The sequence below is a fragment of the Bubalus kerabau genome, chromosome 16 (genome assembly GCF_029407905.1).
Source record: "Bubalus kerabau isolate K-KA32 ecotype Philippines breed swamp buffalo chromosome 16, PCC_UOA_SB_1v2, whole genome shotgun sequence".
In the NCBI taxonomy this organism is placed as follows: domain Eukaryota; kingdom Metazoa; phylum Chordata; class Mammalia; order Artiodactyla; family Bovidae; genus Bubalus; species Bubalus kerabau.
In genome coordinates this window covers 61,516,390-61,534,897 of record NC_073639.1, presented here as the reverse complement: position 1 = coordinate 61,534,897, position 18,508 = coordinate 61,516,390, and the positions used below count along the sequence as shown (strand labels likewise).

Here is an 18,508-nt window from a genome sequence, read left to right as displayed (position 1 = left end):
ATACCAGTTACATAAAAATGTTAAGTACACAAAATAGTACACACACACAGGAAAGACACACTCTGGAATGAATCTGTGGCTGCATCTGAGAAGTGGCAGGCATGAGGCTGAGTTTTCAGAGGGCTCTTCAACTTTATCTGTCAGTTTCTGTTGTTGTTGTTGTTATTTGGGGGGCAGTGCAAATAGAACAAAATGTTAAGGCACGTTCATTCTGAGTAATGAGAACCTAAGTGTCCATTATATGAGTCATTACATCTTTCTATAAACGATCTAATTTCTCAAAAAAAAACAGTGGACCCACTCCAGTGTTCTTGCCTTGAGAATCCCAGGGACAGGGGAGCCTGGTGGGCTGCCGTCTATGGGGTCACACAGGGTCGGACACGACTGAGGCGACTTAACAGCAGCAGCAGGCAGGGGATACCCCCTGAAGACTGTACTGGAGTGAGTTAAGAGTCTGGGCACCAGAAGAGACAGCCTTTGTGCCTTTGTGACAGACATCTGTGTCTGGCAGAGCCTGCCTGCCCACTGCTGCTAGAAAAAGATCAGAAGGGAGGAGAGTCAAGGGCTTGCATATCATAACAACACAGTGATGACATGAATGGTAAGAGTTAACACTTACTTTGCATGAGGCAAGGTGCTCAGCTCTGTACACACAGTATCTTATACTTGGGGAAAAAATAAAAACCACCTGCCTTCAGATAGAGATTTCACAACTTTCTGTGCCAGAAAATAAGGCAATGCTCAAAGAAAGATGAGAACATGTCTGAAGGATGCAGGAGCCAGTTTGATGGGGCTTCCAATGGGCAAATCTGATACAATTTGAGTAGCAAGATAAATAATGATATTATGTAAAGAATTATAACCTAATGAATAAGCTAAGAATCCATGAGACCCCACTGATATAAATCAAGAAGGAGAAGGAAAACTCTTCCTTTCAAATGTAAAAGAAATGATGGAATTAGAAAAGGACCATTTGGAAATCATCATGATAACATATTCAGGCAAGAATCATCAATAATGGATGCTAAAATGAGTGGTGAGATTTTGAAGAACAAAAGACTTACATGTTTCAAAGTATCTCCCCACAAGACGCTTATTTATTTTAATGGGCAAAATAATTTTATTATGGAGCACTCCCTCAGATGCCACTTTCACCAGATGACCATAACTGGCATCACCAAGAACAGAACAAATCAACATGTGTTTCCTGCTGTGATGCACTGAGAATTCCACATGGCTTCTGTGATATTCTTGCTAAACTGTATAACCTGAACCCAAACATAAGGAAACATCAGATAAACCTAAACTGAGAGGCGGTCTACAAGATAAAGCATATCTCAGGAACTGTTCCAATTAAAGAAATCTAAGGGGTCATGATAACTGGATTCAATGCCTGATTTGGATTTTTTTCTTTTGCTATTAAGAGCATTATGAAGACAACTGAAATTTGGATAAAGTCTGAGATTAGATAAAAGTACTTCATCAGTGTTAATTTTCTGATTTGGGGAATTATATAGTAATTATTTAAGAGAATGCTCTTGGTTTTAGGAAACACATACTGAAGAAGGTAGGACCAAAGGGGTATTTATCTGCCACTTATTCTGAAATGGTTCAGAAAGACATATGGATGGATGGATGGATGGATGGACAGGCAGATGGATAAATGGGTGTATAAAGGGAGAAAGCAAATGTGATAAAATATTAATGTTTGGGATCTGGGTGAAGAGAATTAGGAAGGAATTCTTTGTAGTATTCTTTCAAATTTTCTACAAGCCTGAAATACTTTCAAAAACATTTTTTAAACAGATTTTAAGGGACCTTTAAAGAGACTTTTCCCTCCCAAGTATTTGAAAACACAACCAACCCTGTCAGTCTTTAAAATCTAGACAGGAGTAGAAGAATGCTCATCAGTGAGTCCCTCTCCGCTGAACCAAAGCCATCCACCCCTTGCAAGAGTAGTTACGTCATGAGGAAACCCACATACCAGATAACTGAGCCAAACTCTGTGATCAGAATGCAGTTGATAAATATCCTACTTCACTTATACAAAGTGTGGCTAATCTGGGAGTGCCTCGGGCCATGACATTTACTCAGTCACCTCTTTTAGCTCTTGAAGGGAACTAGACCCCTCCACTCCAGGAGAATCTGAACCTCCAGCCTCTCCAGGTCAAGGTCAAGGACTTGTCTCTCCTACACAATGCAATTAGCCAATCACCATGTGTCCCCCATAAACACACAGAAATCCTAATAACAAAGTCTTCAGTACACCGCTCAGGCTCCCGGCAGAGCGCCTCATCACCACCAGCCTCTGCTGAAGAAGCTGAGGAAGCAGGACACCTCATCTTCACTGAGGATTGGGGTCACCCTCCAGCTCTCTCACTTGCTGTGGAAGAATCTGTTTTTGGATCACAGGCCACGATGAACTTCTCAGAGGGGTAAAGGGCAGACCAGAGATGAGAAGAACTGGATTACAAATGGCAAGGAGGACAAAAGGAGCACAGGGCTCCTCCCTTGCCCCCAGGCTGACTACAATGCTAGTCTATACACACAGGGAAGTGCGTGGGTATATTCAGTGAGTGCATGCCCTACAGTATGCCCATAGCACTGAATCTGCATCAGTAACTCTGTACTCTAAATACTATAACTGCCCCTCTTTTGCAAAAGAGAAAATGAATGCTCAGACAAGTTATCTTTCCAGGGAAATCTGGCCAGGAGGTCGCCTGACTGGGATGTGAACCCAAGTCTGGCTCTACTGCCTGCATGCTTAGCCTTGAGGCTTCCTACTTTTCTGTCACTGATGGACAAGCTGGCTCTAAAATGGCAAGGATTTCAGAAGCATGGTAGAGTCTTTTTAATTTGGGGGGACTCAGGGGAGCAGAAGTTTCTCTACTGCCTGGATGCTTTCAACCTGGCCACTAGGTTACAAATCAAGATGCTCATGGGAAGTGCCAAGAGCATTGCTTGAACTCTTTGGCCCCCTCACTCTATTACCAAACATCCCCATCTGTAGGTGCTGACTGTCCCAAGCCAGCAAGCACGCCCCCATGCTCCCTAGTACATATGATTCCTATAATCTTTGGTTTCTACACCATCTGCTTGGTACAAGCCACATCCAGCATGGCACAGTAACAAGAGCTCTGGTGTCAGGCTGGGTTCCCATCCTGCCTCTGCTGCGTACAAAGCTGCACGACACTGGTCAGCCTCCCTGAACCTCAGTTTTCTAAACTGTAAAATGGGGATAAAGATAACGACCTCTCCTGTTTACAATGAGAAGTAATCACCCTTCCACATGTGGAGTGTCAGGCTTCCCTGGTGGTTAGACAGTAAAGAATCTGCCTGCAATGCAAGAGACTTGGGTTCAATCCCTGGGTCAGGAAGATTCCCCGGAGAAGAGAATGGCTACCCACTCCAATATTCTTGCTGGAGAATGCCATGGACAGAGGAGCCTGTTGGGCTACAGTCCACGGGGTAGCAAAGAGCTGGACATGACTGAACAACTAAGTGCGTGCATATACACACACACACACACACACGGAGTGTCAGGTCCTCCATATACGTATTCAGTAATTGTCAGTTCTCTACCTCCTTGAATTTACAGTGATGCTTTTCCCATGCATCCATGCACTTTGAGTACCAGGACCTACCCCACCTGTAACTAGGTTACAGACGGTGGGCTGGTAGACTCATAAGACTGTATCAGTCACATTATATGTCCCACAACATGGGAGGAAAGGAAAGCAGTGCCCCAGTTAAAGCCTGATAGGAACTTTGTGGTTCCAGCCTAGAGCTTGGCTTATGGAAAGCCCAAGATCTAACAGAAGTTTTCTAAGTCAGCCCGCAAGAAGGGAAAGAGCAGAGGAAAGCCCTGGCAATGCGGCCACTCACAGCCGCCCTGGGGGAAGCACCTGGAGCCTGGGGCTAGGGGTGACAAAGTAGTTAAGGTTTGTCTCTACTTCCAAATCTATTTCTGTGTTTGAGCTGCCTTACATTATTAAGATTAGGCCTTAACGATATGCTGGTCATTGCAAACTAGAACGGAAGCTCCTTAAAAGCAGCAGGGGTCCTATGAGATCCTCTTTTCTATGCCTCACAGTATTATTAATGGATTATTCCCCTGCAGGAAACCTACAAATAACCAAGGTTATTATCATGGATTCTGGTATTTTTTTTTTAAATAGTGACAATGAAGAGCACTTATTTAGCCCCTGCTGTGGGTCAGGCACTGTTCTAAGCCCTTGACATATATTCTTTCAACAATGCCATGAACTAGGAACCATAGGAGAAGGCAATGGCACCCCACTCCAGTACTCTTGCCTGGAAAATCCCATGGATGGAGGAGCCTGGTAGACTGCAGTCCATGGGGTCGCTAGGAGTCGGACACGACTGTGTAACTTTCAAGTAGACAACCTGAGCGACTTCACTTTCACTTTTCACTTTCATGCATTGGAGAAGGAAATGGCAAGCCACTCCAGTGTTCTTGCCTGGAGAATCCCAGGGATGGGGGAGCCTGGTGGGCTGCCGTCTCTGGGGTCACACAGAGTCGGACATGACTGAAGTGACTTAGCAGCAGCAGCAGGAACCATATGAATCTCATTATATAGATGAAAACATCAAGGCTGACAGAGGGTAATCCACTTGCCCAGGGTCACACAGCCAACAAGTGGTAAAGTCAGAACGCTAACCAGGTCCCTTGACTCCAGGGCCCATGGCCCCTACTCACCCCATCCCCCAATGGCACCGTGGACTTTGGGTTAGAAGGAACCCCAATTCTGTACTTAACTAGTCTGAATGGGTTTGGAGGCAGCACATTCTCTTAAAGCCAATTTCCTTGCCTGTAAAGCAGAATGTTTGAGGATTAAATAAAATACACCACATAAAGTGTCAGCAAACAGTAAGCTATACAATATACAGTATGTGACAGCTATAATTTGCATTATTATAACAGTCATCCAATCTTTCAAGTAGAAATGTGTCCACATAGCTCTGTGTAGAGCTTAATGTGATTATATAAATGATTACCTTTATTCCTGTTTTAGTTCCGTTTCTCCCAAATCAGACCCTGAGGGAGGTTCTGGAATACAAGTAGGATACTTGGGAAGTGGACCCCGGAAACAGGATGAAGCGGAGAGGTTGAGGCAGGGAAGGAAGGAAGCTTACAGAAAATGTGTTATGATGGGTCTGTACCACCACGGGCAACTGGGGCATGGCCCCTCCGAGAACCCTCCAAGAGAACACATCAGAATGGCCTCACTGAGGACAAATTTATACACGAACTCTCGCCCCTGTTGATTGAAGCTTGCTCCTGGGGCCGTGGGCTGCCCTGCACTCAAGCAAGACATGCCCACCGGCCCCAAAAGGCCCCCAGGCAGAGACACACGTGTGAGAGGTATGCACAGGGTCTGTCCACCAAAGCTGCAGGTAACATCCAACCCGCGGGGGATGGGCAGGGCCTCACCTGCCCTGAGATGTGAGCATACATATCTTCCTTTCACTGGAAGCAGTAGCTCCTATGAGACTTGCTAGTCACAAGCTAGTCAGAGCAACACTGGGGCTGTCCCATGCACTGATGCTAAGTCGCTTCAGTTGTGTTCAATTCTGGGCAAGCCTATGGACTATAGCTCACCAGGCTCCTCTGTCCATGGGGATTTCTCCAGGAAAGAATACTGGAGTGGGTTGCCATGTCTTCCTCCAGGGAATCTTCCCGGCCCAGGGACTGAACCCACGTCTCCTGCATTGGCAGGTGGGTTCTTTACCACTAGTGCCACCTGGGAAGCCCTGGAGCTACCCCAGGCTCCTTCTAAAACTGGGAGCTACCCCAGGTGGAGTTGTTATGAGAGATCTGAAGAAACTCTCAACTTCTTAAAAAGAAATAACAAGAGACAGAGGCAGGGCTGGGGAAGCAGAATGACTCTACATAGAACAAATTTCACCTATAATAAATTCAGTTATTCCTTGTACAAGCCACCTCAAACAAAATACCTGCTCCCCAACCCACAGCACGCTTCACCACAAGATGTCATAATACAATCAGCACATTTGTCTAGCTGAGTTTTCACTGTGGAACTTCTAAGTTGCTATGTCAATAGGAGTGTAGCAATGATAATTCATTGTGGTGTGTTTATAAGCCTCTGGGGCAAACAGAGAGAGAGAGTATTATTAATATCTGGAAAGCTAAACTTATTCTAAATGACTTTCATTGGAGTTATCACAGGACTGAAAGGTTCAGCAGCTTGAGGGAAAGGAAAGGTATCCATGAGAGTAAGAGCCTACTCTTGTTCCAGCCCTAGGGAAGAGGGCCTGGCATCTAGACCAGAGGGCATGGGTCAAGGGTGAATGGAAAGTCTCAGCTGTGAATATAACTTTCTTATTTAAAGTAATGATAATATTTAACCAAAAAAAACTAATAAGCATATATTTTATGGCAAATAATTATAATAATGTTATATATAATGTATCAGTTCAGTTCAGTTCAGTCGCTCAGTCGTGTCCGACTCTTTGCAACCCCATGAACCACAGCACTCCAGGTCTCCCTGTCCATTGCCAACTCCTGGAGTTTACCCAAACTCATGTTCATTAAGTCAGTGATGCCAGCCAACCATCTCATCCTCTGTCATCCCCTTCTCCTCCTGCCCTCAATCTTTCCCAGCATCAGGGTCTTTTCAAATTAGTCAGCTCTTCGCATCAGGTGGCCAAAGTATTGGAGTTTCAGCTTCAGTATCAGTCCTTCCAATGAACACTCAGGACTGATCTCCTTTAGGATGGACTGGTTGGATCTCCTTGCAGTCCAAGGGACTCTCAAAAGTCTTCTCCAACACCACAGTTCAAAAGCATCAATTCTTTGGTGCTCAGCTTTCTTTATAGTCCAACTCTCACATCCATACATGACTACTGGAAAAACCATAGGCTTGACTAGATGGATCTTTGTTGACAAAGTAATGTCTCTGCTTTTTAATATGCTGTCTAGGTTGGTCATAACTTTGCTTTCAAGGGGTAAGCGTCTTTTAATTTCACAGCTGCAATCACCATCTGCAGTGATTTTGGAGCCCAAAAAAATAAAGTCAGCCACTGTTTCCATTGTTTCCCCATCTATTTGCCATGAAGTGATGGGACCGTATATAATGTATACATGTTATATATTATTATATGAATTATAAAAGACCTTACTAAAGACCTCACTGATTCAAAATAAGAAATTCACTGCGAATCAGAGGCATTTAAAAATGACAGGATTTTTCAAGAGAAGCTGTAGGTGAAGGATGAACTCAACCTTTTCATCTTCTGCAGATGGGAATGTGACCTTGGGTTGACTTTCTAGCCGTAATCCTTTGAATCTCAAGGGGGAATGTCGACTCTGTCAATAGACCCCGTTGCTAGTGGCAGAACTGGCCTGTGATGGGTGAACTGCATACAGACTGGGAGTTTTTGGTATGAACCTGAAACACCTGATGAGGATCAACAGCCTTCGGGGATCCTGGAGCAGCATGACGGTTCTACTGGGCATGTCCCCTGTGGAGACCCAAGCACCTATACTGATGGAGTTTTACCCGAGTTCTTGTGCCCTAAGCCAGGATGGTTCCCACACCTGCTTAATGTGTATCTCACCACCTTGCACTTGAACTGCCACTTGGAGATGAAGGCAAGGAAGAGCAGCCCCCAGGGACCCACGGAAGAGATGCCTGATGCTGCCCGACATCAATCGGATGCCAAGTGTGATTGGTATTAATCTTGTGTGTCTGAATGCTTAGTTAGGCCTAAAAGAATCCCATGCATGAGCCTAGCAGAAGCCTTCCTATTTTAATGAATATGCTACGGTATATAAACTAATCACTCACTCTTGCCCTTATAAATATATTAGTGAGTGTCGTATTAATTAGCACAATGATCTGTAGGTGTGTGTCAGAGACTCTAAGTGCTTGCCCATAATTAGTTTTCTAAAATAAATGAAGAGAGCCCCCTTGAAGACTTATTTACATAAGGAATCTGTCAAGAAAAGTCTGTTCTCATACAAACTACAAATGGCATAGATCTCAGATATAGAAATGTGAACTCACTGGAATGAAGGGTCAGAATGAGGACTGAGTGTGGGTTTCATCCAGCCTGTTCTCCTTGCTCCCAGGTCAGCCAAGGTTTTCATACTCTGTCCCACAAGGGCAGAGGGGAATTGTACTCATACAGAAATGATACAGAGGGCTGAAAGCAGAGATAGGAACAATGTTCTAGATGAGCTTTGGGGAGACAAAAGAATTTCTAAAAGAGATAAGGTGTGAGAAAGTTATAAGTGGGATGTTTATATTTATGCAGGACTAATTAAGGCAAGTCACACTGGAAAAGCCATACAGTGTGGTTCCAATTATGAAGAGAGGGAAGTAGAGATATTACAGATGCGTACAAACACAACATATGTACACAAGGACTCTTACTAAGAGAAGCTCTAGGTGTTCTCTATGGCAAGGGAAGGGGGACTCTGACCTTGGATGGTTTACATTTTATATTGCTTTTACTTTCTAAATGAAGCTGTACTTGGGAATTAACTGTGTAATTAAAACAAAATTATAATTGGAAATTACCTTTAAAAAGGAATTTGCCAAAAGGGGGAGAGGGTTACAATAGAATTCTTTTTTAATACTGAGCTACTCCTATGCATTTAAAAGCTGATTCAGTTTACAGAAATCCAGTTTACCCTTTCAGATGCTCTGACAAGAGAAAGCAAGTCATTTATGTGATGGGGGGACAAATGGGGGGATTAAAGACAGACAACTCATCACACTCTTAAGAATTGTTAGGTTTTTCTTTCTTCCAACACTATGACCATGGAATCCATGTACTGAAGGCCAAGACAACCAGAGTCTTTGAGGCTGGCTTAACTTTTAACTTTTCACACGGCTGACTGTAAGGAACCATTGCCAGTTTACCTATGTAAATGTGACCACGGAGGCTGATGGAGAAGAAAAAAAGACCACTAAGAACACTGGGGAGACTTAACAACCCTCAATGTTTATGCCTAACTCTATCCACAGGATTATATCCACAGATCTGTGTCTGCATTTCTCAGACTTTTTTTCAATGACCCCTAAAGAAACTATATAAATGGCTCTTCTAATCATCACCCCCAACTCCCAAGGAAACTTGAGTACCACAGATATACTAAGTATCTATATGTATACTGCTCTATGGAGATTTGCAAATGATTATATCAAGGATTTTTTTCCCACCTCACTCTCCTAAAAGTCAACCTGTGCCCCACTGGGAGTGACTTCACCCCTGTGAGAACGCATGGTGTGTGTGCGTGCATGTGTAAAACAAAAGAAGTAGCATATACTTTCCACTGTCTTCATCATACTTCCTGTGTTGTCTCAATTTCCACAATAATCAGGTATTACTTTACCAGAGGAAAAAAATAGTTTTTCCCCCTCTGTGTATGTGTGTGTGTTTAGTAATGTTGTAGGAGTAAAATCACACTCATAAACTCAAATGCAAAAGAAAAGAAAAAAGGAAATGTGTCGTCACTCAGTCGTGTCTGACTATTTGTGACCCCATGGACTGTAGCCTATGCAGCTCCTCCGTCCATGGGATTTTCCCGGCAAGAGTATATAAAAACATCTTTGAGAATGCATATAAAGCAGGAGAAATGGTTTTGGCCAAGACTGATCACAACAGTTGTGATCCAGCCAATATACCTGGGCTACAAGGCTTCCAGTGATGAAAGACGGACTACTGCAAATATATTCTTGTTTTCTTGCCGTGCTTTTCCTACAAATGCCCATGAGATGCTACTGGGAACAAGACTGAACCCCAACAGATCTCTGCTAAATACCACTGTGGGTATGCCTGAGAGTACCCAGGATAAATGATCTCAAACACAGCCTTCTTCCAACCCACAACCTAGCAGGGTGTTGGTGCTGAAAAACTCATAGGAAATGATGGTTTTTGAGAGATTCAATTCTGTTTAGAAAGACCTCTAAAAAGGTGAGAAAGACATTCTGAAACCCCACATCCCACTGAGAGAAAATAAAGACAGGCTGAAAACTGCCAAGTTGGCGGCAAAGAACCATCCCCAGCAAGGCTACCAGACAGGAGAGAATAAATTAGATACTAATCAGACTAACTGAAACTGGAATGAGCTGAGCGATTCTGGATGTGCCTCTGGCCACATTCCACAGGATGAAAGGCCACCTTCTCACCTGCTCACCTGCTCCGTGCTGGGGTTTATCCCCAAACCAAAGCTGTCCAGAATGAGAAGAACCCCCAGAGAAAGAAAAAATCTGTATATAGTTGACCCTTGAACAATACGGGTTTGAACGGCATGGGCCACTTACACACATTTTTTTCAATAAATCATACATAAACTGTGGTTGGAACCATGGCAATGAAGGGCCAACTCTGGGACTTCCTCCACAGGTCCCAGAACCCATCCTCTATAGATACAGAGGGATGACTGTATATCAGACACAAGTTTCACAAGGCAATAGTAAAACTTAGCCTCATTAAAGGCAATGCATCCCAACATAATTGAGTCTGGGATAATCTATTTCATATTCTTAACACTGGTCATAGCCCATGAAAAGTGAACCCTCATACAGTGTTTGTAGGAATGTAAATTGGAACAACCACTACAGAAAACAGTATAAAGGATTCTCAAAAAGCTAAAAAGGTAACTACCATGTGACTCAGCAATTCCATTCCTGGTGTGTGTGTGTTAGTCGCTCAATTATGTCGGGCTCTTTGTGACCCTGTGGATTGTAGCCCACCAGGTTCCTCTGTCCATGGGATTCTCCAGGCAAGAATACTGGAGTGGGTAGCCATTCCCTTCTCCAGGGAATTTTCCCAACCCAGAGATTGACCCTGGGTCTCCTGCACCGCAGGAAGATTCTTTACCAACTGAGCTACCAGGGAAGCCCACTCCTGGGTATATATCCAAAAAAATTAAAAGCACTAATTCAAAAAGATACATACACCCCAGTGTTGATAGAAACATTATTTACAACTGCCGAGATATGGAAACAACCTAAGTGTCCATCAACAGATGAAAGGATGAGGAAGATGTGGTATATGTACACAATGGAATGCTACTCTGCCATAAAAAAGAACAAAATGTTGCCATTAGCAGCAACGTGGATGAACTTGGAAGGCATTATGCTAAAGTGAAATAAGTCAGAGAAAAATAAACACTGCATGATATCACTTATATGCAGAATGTAAAAAAAAAAAAGAAAACTAGTGACTGACTATAACAAAAAAGAAGCAGACTCACAGACATAGAAAACACATTAGTGGTTACCACTGAGGAGAGGGAAGGAGGGAGGGACAATAGAGGCGTAGGGGGTTAAGAGGTAGAAACTGTTAGGTATAAAATAAACTACAAGGATATGTTGCACAACATGGGGAATATAGCCAATATTTTCTAATAACTATAAATGGAGTATAACTTTTAAAAATTGTGAATCTTATATTATACACCTGTAACATACAATGTTGTACAGCAACTATACTTCAATTTAAAAAATAGACCAAAAGAATAAGCTCCTTAATACTGGTCTTGGCAATGATTTTTTGAGTATGACACCAAAACCACAAGAAACAAAAGGAAAAGTAAGTGGAACTATATCAAACTCAGAAGCAAAAGAAACAAAAATGAAAAGACAATCTACAGAATGGGAGAAAATGCTTACAAATCATATGTCTGGTAAGGGGTTAATATCCAAAATACATAAGGAACTCCTACAACTCAATAGCCAAAAAAAAAAAAAAAAAAAAAGATCCAATTAAAACATGGGCAAGATACCAGAGTAGACATTTTTTCAAAGAAGATTTACAAATTTACAAAAGGCCAGCGTTTACATGAAAAAGGGTTCAGGATCACTAATCATCAAGGAAATGCAAAACCACAATGAGATACCATCACCCCACACCTGTTAGAATGGCTACCATGAAAAAGACAAGTGATACCAAGTGTGGGTGAGGAGGTGGAGCAAAGGGAACCCTTAGGCACTGTTGATAAGAATGCAAACAGCGCAGCCACCATGGAAAACAGTACGGAGATGCGTCGAAAACTTAAACAGAACTACCATACGACCCTGCAATCCCACTTTTGGGTATATATCCAAAGAAGATGAAATTATCACCTCAAAGAGATATCTGCACCCCCATGTTCACTGAAGCATTATTCACAATAGCGAAGACATGGAAGCGACCTACATACACACCAATGGACAAACAGATAAAGAAAACATGGCATATATACATATATATATAACACACACAACAGTCAACCATAGAAAAGAAAACATCCTGCCATTTGCAAAAACGTGGGTTGACCGTGACAGCATTAGGCTAAGGGAAGTAAGTCAGAGAAAGACAAATACTATGGTTTCAGTTACATGGGGAATCTAAAACCACTGAATTCATAGAAACAGTAGAATGGTGGTTGCCAAGAGCAAGCGGGTGAGAGAAATGGGGAGATGCTGGTCAAACAGTACCAGCTTCCAGGTATAAGAATAGGTACTGGGGAATCTAGTGTACCATGTGCTGACTGTTTAACAATATGTATTGTTAGTACTTGAAAGTTGCTAAGAGAGCAAATCTTAACTGCTCTCACCACACACACACAAAAGGTAATTATGCGAGGTGATGGATGTGTTAAATAACCTTATTGTGGTAATCATTTCCCAATATGTGTGTGTACTAAGTCATCACATGGCACACCTTGAACTTACAGAGTGTTATTTGTCAATTACATCTCAATAAGGCTAGGGAAAAAAACAAACAGGCAAAGGGCAGCCTCTCTCACTTTGCCCCCACCTCAATGGCACCCCACTCCAGTACTCTTGCCTGGAAAATCCCATGGACGGAGGAGCCTGGTAGGCTGCAGTCCATGGGGTCGCTAGGAGTTGGACACGACTGAGCGACTTCACTTTCACTTTTCACTTTCATGCACTGGAGAAGGAAATGGCAGCCCACTCCAGTGTTCTTGCCTGGAGAATCCCAGGGACAGGGGAGCCTGGTGGGCTGCCGTCTATGGGGTCGCACAGAGTCGGACACGACTGAAGTGACTCAGCATTAGCATTAGCATAGATTAGAAGATGCTGTGTGTGTCCAGCCAGGCTCTCCTCCTGGTTAAATTCCACCCGGCTCTGTGGTCAACACAGGGAGGGATATGGAAGAGGCATAATCTGTGGACACCATGGCCAGCAAACCTGAAATGCCTCTCCCATCTTCCACAGTGGTAGCCTGCGTTCCTGAAACCCTCCCCACACCCTCACCCTGAGGTGTCAACAGCACTCCCAGTCCCTCAGGATCTCACAAAACCATAAAAATCAAGCCGACCTCCAATCAGAAAAGCATCGGCCCTCTGCCTCGGTCTCTGATGTCCCAAATAGGTCTGGTGAAACAGAGTGTTTCCAATCCAGACCTCACACAGAAGCTTGCTAACCTTCCTAAAATCAGATGCAATCGTGTCTTCCACTTAAATCACTTTAAGGGCTTCCCTTTCAGGCCTCAGGAGTGAGAATGTTTTCAACTCACTGTTTACAACTGGGCTTCTGTTAGGGCATACCACAGGCCGCAGGATTAGGGTTAGGGTTAGCCAAATGCAGCCAGGCACCTGGCTCCATCTCTAGGAGTTTTCTACTTCCCAAACTGAAACTCTGTCCCCAGTAAACACAACCTCATCTCTCTCTCTCCTTCAGTCCCTGACAACCTCTGTCCTCCTTTCTCTGTGTGTGAATTGGCCTGTTCTAGGCATCTCACATCAGTAGAATCATACCACAGTTGTCCTTTCATGCCTGGCTTATTTCACTCAGCATAACATTTTCAAGGTTCATCCTTGTTGTAGCAGGTGTCAGAATTTCGTCCCTTTCTATGGCTGCATAAGATTTCGTTGCATGGACCACACTGGGTTCATCCCTTCACCTGCTGGCGGACAGTTGGGTCGTTTCCACGTTTTGGCTGTTGTGAACAGTGCTGCCACCTGCCCAAGCTGAGTCTCTTCTTGCATCACCTGTCTGCTCCCTTAGCCACAGAGGCCTTCTAGTTGAGTTCTCTAGAGGGTCACACTCATACTCCCTTCCTGGAACACCTCCCACCCCTTCCTCCGTCTTAATCCCCAATTAGTCTTCAGTCCAAACAGTCCTTTGGAAGCCTCCCCAGTTCCCTTCCCCGCCTCCCCCGCCACTCACCTCCCTGCCAGTGCAAACTCAATCAGGTCCATCTGGTTATATGCTCTGATAGCTTCCTACACTTTCTCCTGATGGCCTGTAATGCTGTTTGTAATTACTGAACATAAGAGTATAACACCTACGTGTGGTTATTTGATTAATGTCAGTCTTCACAGGACCAAAGGCTATGTCTCTTCTTCCTTTCCATTACACCCCTGCCAACTAGCCCAGAGCCTAGAACCTACCCCATTTCATCAATTCTAAGATGCACATTTTTAAACTTTTATCACAGGATGCATGGTAATGAGAGCTCATGAAACAACTGCTGAACTGTTGAGATGGAAACACAATGAAACATTCCCCAGTGCTCCCCCACATCAGAGTTCCCAGAACCCAGATCCACACCTCTCAGAAACAACAATCCTCAAATGTAGACTCCTTCCCATATCTCCTAACAGGATTATACATAACCACTTTATCTCCTATGCTATGCCTCAGATGAGATTTTGTTAAATGTAAATATTTAAAACATGCTACCCACTTTTGTGATACTGTTTAGCATTTCTTCCATTTCTAATACACAGAGAACCTCAAAGTCTATAAGGGACCCAAGTCAGAGTCAGCCTCTGAGGGACCCTGCAGAGAGTTGTCCCATTTCTCTCATTAGCCAGCACTAGCCACAGATACTGTACACTGGCAGCAAGACCCCTCCAAGCCGGAGCCAGGTATACAACACATCTACTTTCAGAGCAAGTCCTACGCATAGGGTCTATCAGAGCTGCGCTGCCCAGCACACAGGCCACCAGACACAGGTGGAACATGGCCAGTACCAATTAAGATGAGCTGGAGGTGCAAAATACACTCCAGATTTCAAAGACTTAATAAGGAGAAAAGAAAAAAAATATTTCCAAAGTAATATTTTACACTGAGTCTGTGCTGAAATGATCATGTTTTGATAGACTGGGTTAAATGACATATTTTGAAAACTAGTAACACTTGTTTCTTCTTACTCTTTTTTAAGGCAGCTACCAGAAAGCATAGGGCCGCATGTGCAGCTGCACCCTGTTTCTAGGGCAGCACTAGGATAGACTCTGCGGGACTGGCAAGTGTTCCATCCAAAAGGGCTGGATGGTAAAGATTTCAATTCTGTGGGCCATACTCAACTCACCCATCGCAGCACGAAAGCAATCACAGACAAAACAGAAGGGAATGAACCTGGATGTGGTGCAATAAATTCAGAATTGGCTCCTGGGCTACAGTTTTCCAAATCTGACTTTAGAGCTTGAATAGTATAAAAAGAGGTCATTTCTGGGAAATTCTTTTCTATTCATTTTCCAGCCCAGCCATTAGAGAAAATCCACCTTTCCTTCAACAGGAGGAGGGGAATACAGCCGATTTGTGGCTTGGCTGACTGGGAGGCTCAGCCACCCCGGGGGGCCCCACCAAATGCACTCACTTGGGCGTGTGGGCCTCGTCTACGCGGTGACCCAGCTGGAATTCGTGAGACTTGCTCCGATGCAGGGCCGTGAAACCCGGGATCAGGTGAATCAGCTTCCGGGAGGAGGGCGGCGGGGTCCCCGGGGGCTTCAGTTTGTTCTTCCTCCTCATGGGCGGCGTGCCCGGCGGGGTCACGGTGGTGACGATATTGGGGGTGCGCGGCGGGGTGCGGACCGCGTGCCGCTGCCGGGGCGACGGGGGCAGGGACCGGTGCCCCGACTCCAGCGGCGGGGGCGGGCACAGGCCCGGGTAGGCGTCCACGGTGAGCCTGTCCACGTGGGTGTACACGGGGGCCCCCAGGGTGGGGCTGGCGTGACAGTAGTGCTGGACGCACTTGGACTGGACCCTGGGGCTCTGGGAGAGGTGGGTGCGGATCCACGGGGTCGGTTCCGGGGGGCACACGGGGTTGTTCTCCTTCCCCGTCTCCGTGGTGGGCCACTGGATGGTCCAGTCTTGTTTGGAAAGGTTGCCTCCTGAGTTGGAACAAAGAAGCAAAGACGACAGGTGAGCTATGAGAAAGCTGCTTAATTACACCATCTGCACCTTACCGTATAAGCACATTACACCATACACACCCTGAACACTGCCTGCTGGTTACAGGGTGAGTGGAATGCTGTGTGCATATTTACATAAATTATGCACCATGAGTTGTAAGCACAATTTACATATATTCAACCACACCCACTTGGCCCCAACAAAAAAGAAAGAAACCCTTCCTTGACCCTCTCACCATAGGCCTCATTCAACAGCCTTGCCCTCCTCTGTCCAGGACTGGGGAGCCCACAGCTCAAATGTCCAAGGAAAGAACTTGCAGGTGCGAGGAGAGAGGAGGAGGATGGCAAGGAAAACAGCATAGCAGTAGGAAGGGGATTTTTTGTTTGTTTTGTTTTACAACAGTTTATTAGAAAAAAAAAAAATGGAGCACTGAAAAAGTAATAAAAATATCCTACTGTCTGAACACAACTTGAGGTTTTCAGCCCTGATATGAGCTACGTCAGAAAATAAAAATAAATCCACTAGTGCATTAACATTTTTCACTCATTTTCTGTATTGAGAGTACAAACACAAATTTGGTCTACATGTACAGACCCTCAGGCCACAAAATGCAGTCCTACACCATCTATGCAAGGGGATGTAAAAGCATAAGAGTCAAACACCAATACCAAACTACAGGATCCAAAACCATCTAAGTCAAGCCAGGTACTTCTCTGGGTCTCTTTTCCGGGCTCGTCTCGAAGGTGATGTACGGCAACAATGGGGCAAGTGGCTCGGCGGCTGCAGGGATGGGTGAGGGCAGACTTCCAGGCTCACGGGCCTAGGTGCAGGGTGCATTGTATACCACGTTCAGTGGAAAGCCAGTGAGGGTTTTGATCTAAAAGTTCATTTCTCCAGGTGCCATCTGTCACCGTACAAAGATGTTATATTATTATTGACTATATTCCCCACACTATAACGAGACTTACCATGGTGATCATTTTGTAATATATAGAAATTTTGAATTACTGTATTGTATACCAGGAACTAACATGGTGTTGTAGGTCAGTTATCCTTCAAAAGACAAACAAACTCGGAGACAAAGAGATCAGATCTGTCATTCCCAGAGGCAGGGGTTGGGGAGGAGGGGAACTGAATGAAGGTGGTCGACAGGTACAGACTTCCAGTTACAAGATAAGGAAGTACTAGGGATGTCATTACAACATGATTGATACAATTAACACTCTCATTTGTTACATATGAATGTTATTGAGAGAATAAATCCTAAGAGTTCTCATCACAAAGAAAGACAATAATTTTTTTGTTTCTTTTCTTCTGTATCTATAGAAGATGATGTATGTTCACTAAATCTATTGTGGTCATCATTTCATGATGTATGTAGGTCAAATTATTATGCGGGACACATAAACATAGACAATGCTGTATGTCAAACATTTCTCAATAAAACTGGGAGATAGATATTTAGATGTAGATAGATAGAGACAGATGATGGATAGATAGATGATAGAGATAATAGATGATATATGGATTGATAGATGATGATGGATAGATTGATGATAGGTGATGATTATAGATAAAATTTTAAATAATCCAAAAAAATAAATTAAAAGAAAGTTCATTTCTCAAAGATACTGGGGATGCTGCACGGACAAGGAGAACCCAGTTAGAGGGTATCACAGCGCTCCAGGCAAGAGGTGATACTGCCTTTCACTTGAGTGGTGGCAGCAGAGGTGGAGAGAAGTCGGCAGGTGTCAATGGAGGACCACGTGGTAGGACTTGACAGAAGGCAATCGAGTGGGCCCTCCCAGCACAGGCCAAGGAAGGAGATTTGAGGCAGAAATAAATTCCAACTCATGGCTGACTAGCAGTAACAGTAATAATTACGATAAGGGCCATAATGAGAGCTAATTCATAGGGCCTCTGACAGTTTATAAAGTGCTTTCACGAACACTGACTCACTGCCCCCCTTTTAATTAAAACAACTCATTTTGTTATTACATAGTCATTATAGGAAAATTAGAAAATTCAGATAAGGGGAAAGGCAATGCCATTCTACAGCCTAGCCGTCATCCCTATTAACGCTCGGCTATTGAGCCTGCCAGATGGTTTGCTGTGCATTTTTTTTTTTTTTTAAGAAATGCCATAAGATCTTATTTAATGGTTTGTCATCTGTTTTCTTCATTTGTTATATTGAGACTGCTCCACATCTTACTTAATTTTCATAAATCTGTGTGCAAAGGGCCATTTTGATCTCCACTTTGTAGATAAGGAAATGTATGGGCAGAGATGATGTTTCCAAGGTTACAGCAGAAGTGGGGACTGGCAGCCGGGATTCAAACCCAGGATCTCAGCCACCCCAACAA

The 18,508-nt window shown here is 44.0% G+C and overlaps 1 protein-coding gene across 1 annotated transcript in view; it reads right to left on the bottom strand.

The window, feature by feature from the left end:
• Window positions 1–18,508, bottom strand: part of KSR2 (kinase suppressor of ras 2) — a 427,585-nt gene that overhangs the window by 245,908 nt on the left and 163,169 nt on the right. Inside the window, exon 4 of the mRNA XM_055550184.1 lies at window positions 15,610–16,123. Coding sequence (XP_055406159.1) covers window positions 15,610–16,123 — 514 coding nt within the window. The remainder of the gene's footprint in view (window positions 1–15,609; window positions 16,124–18,508) is intronic.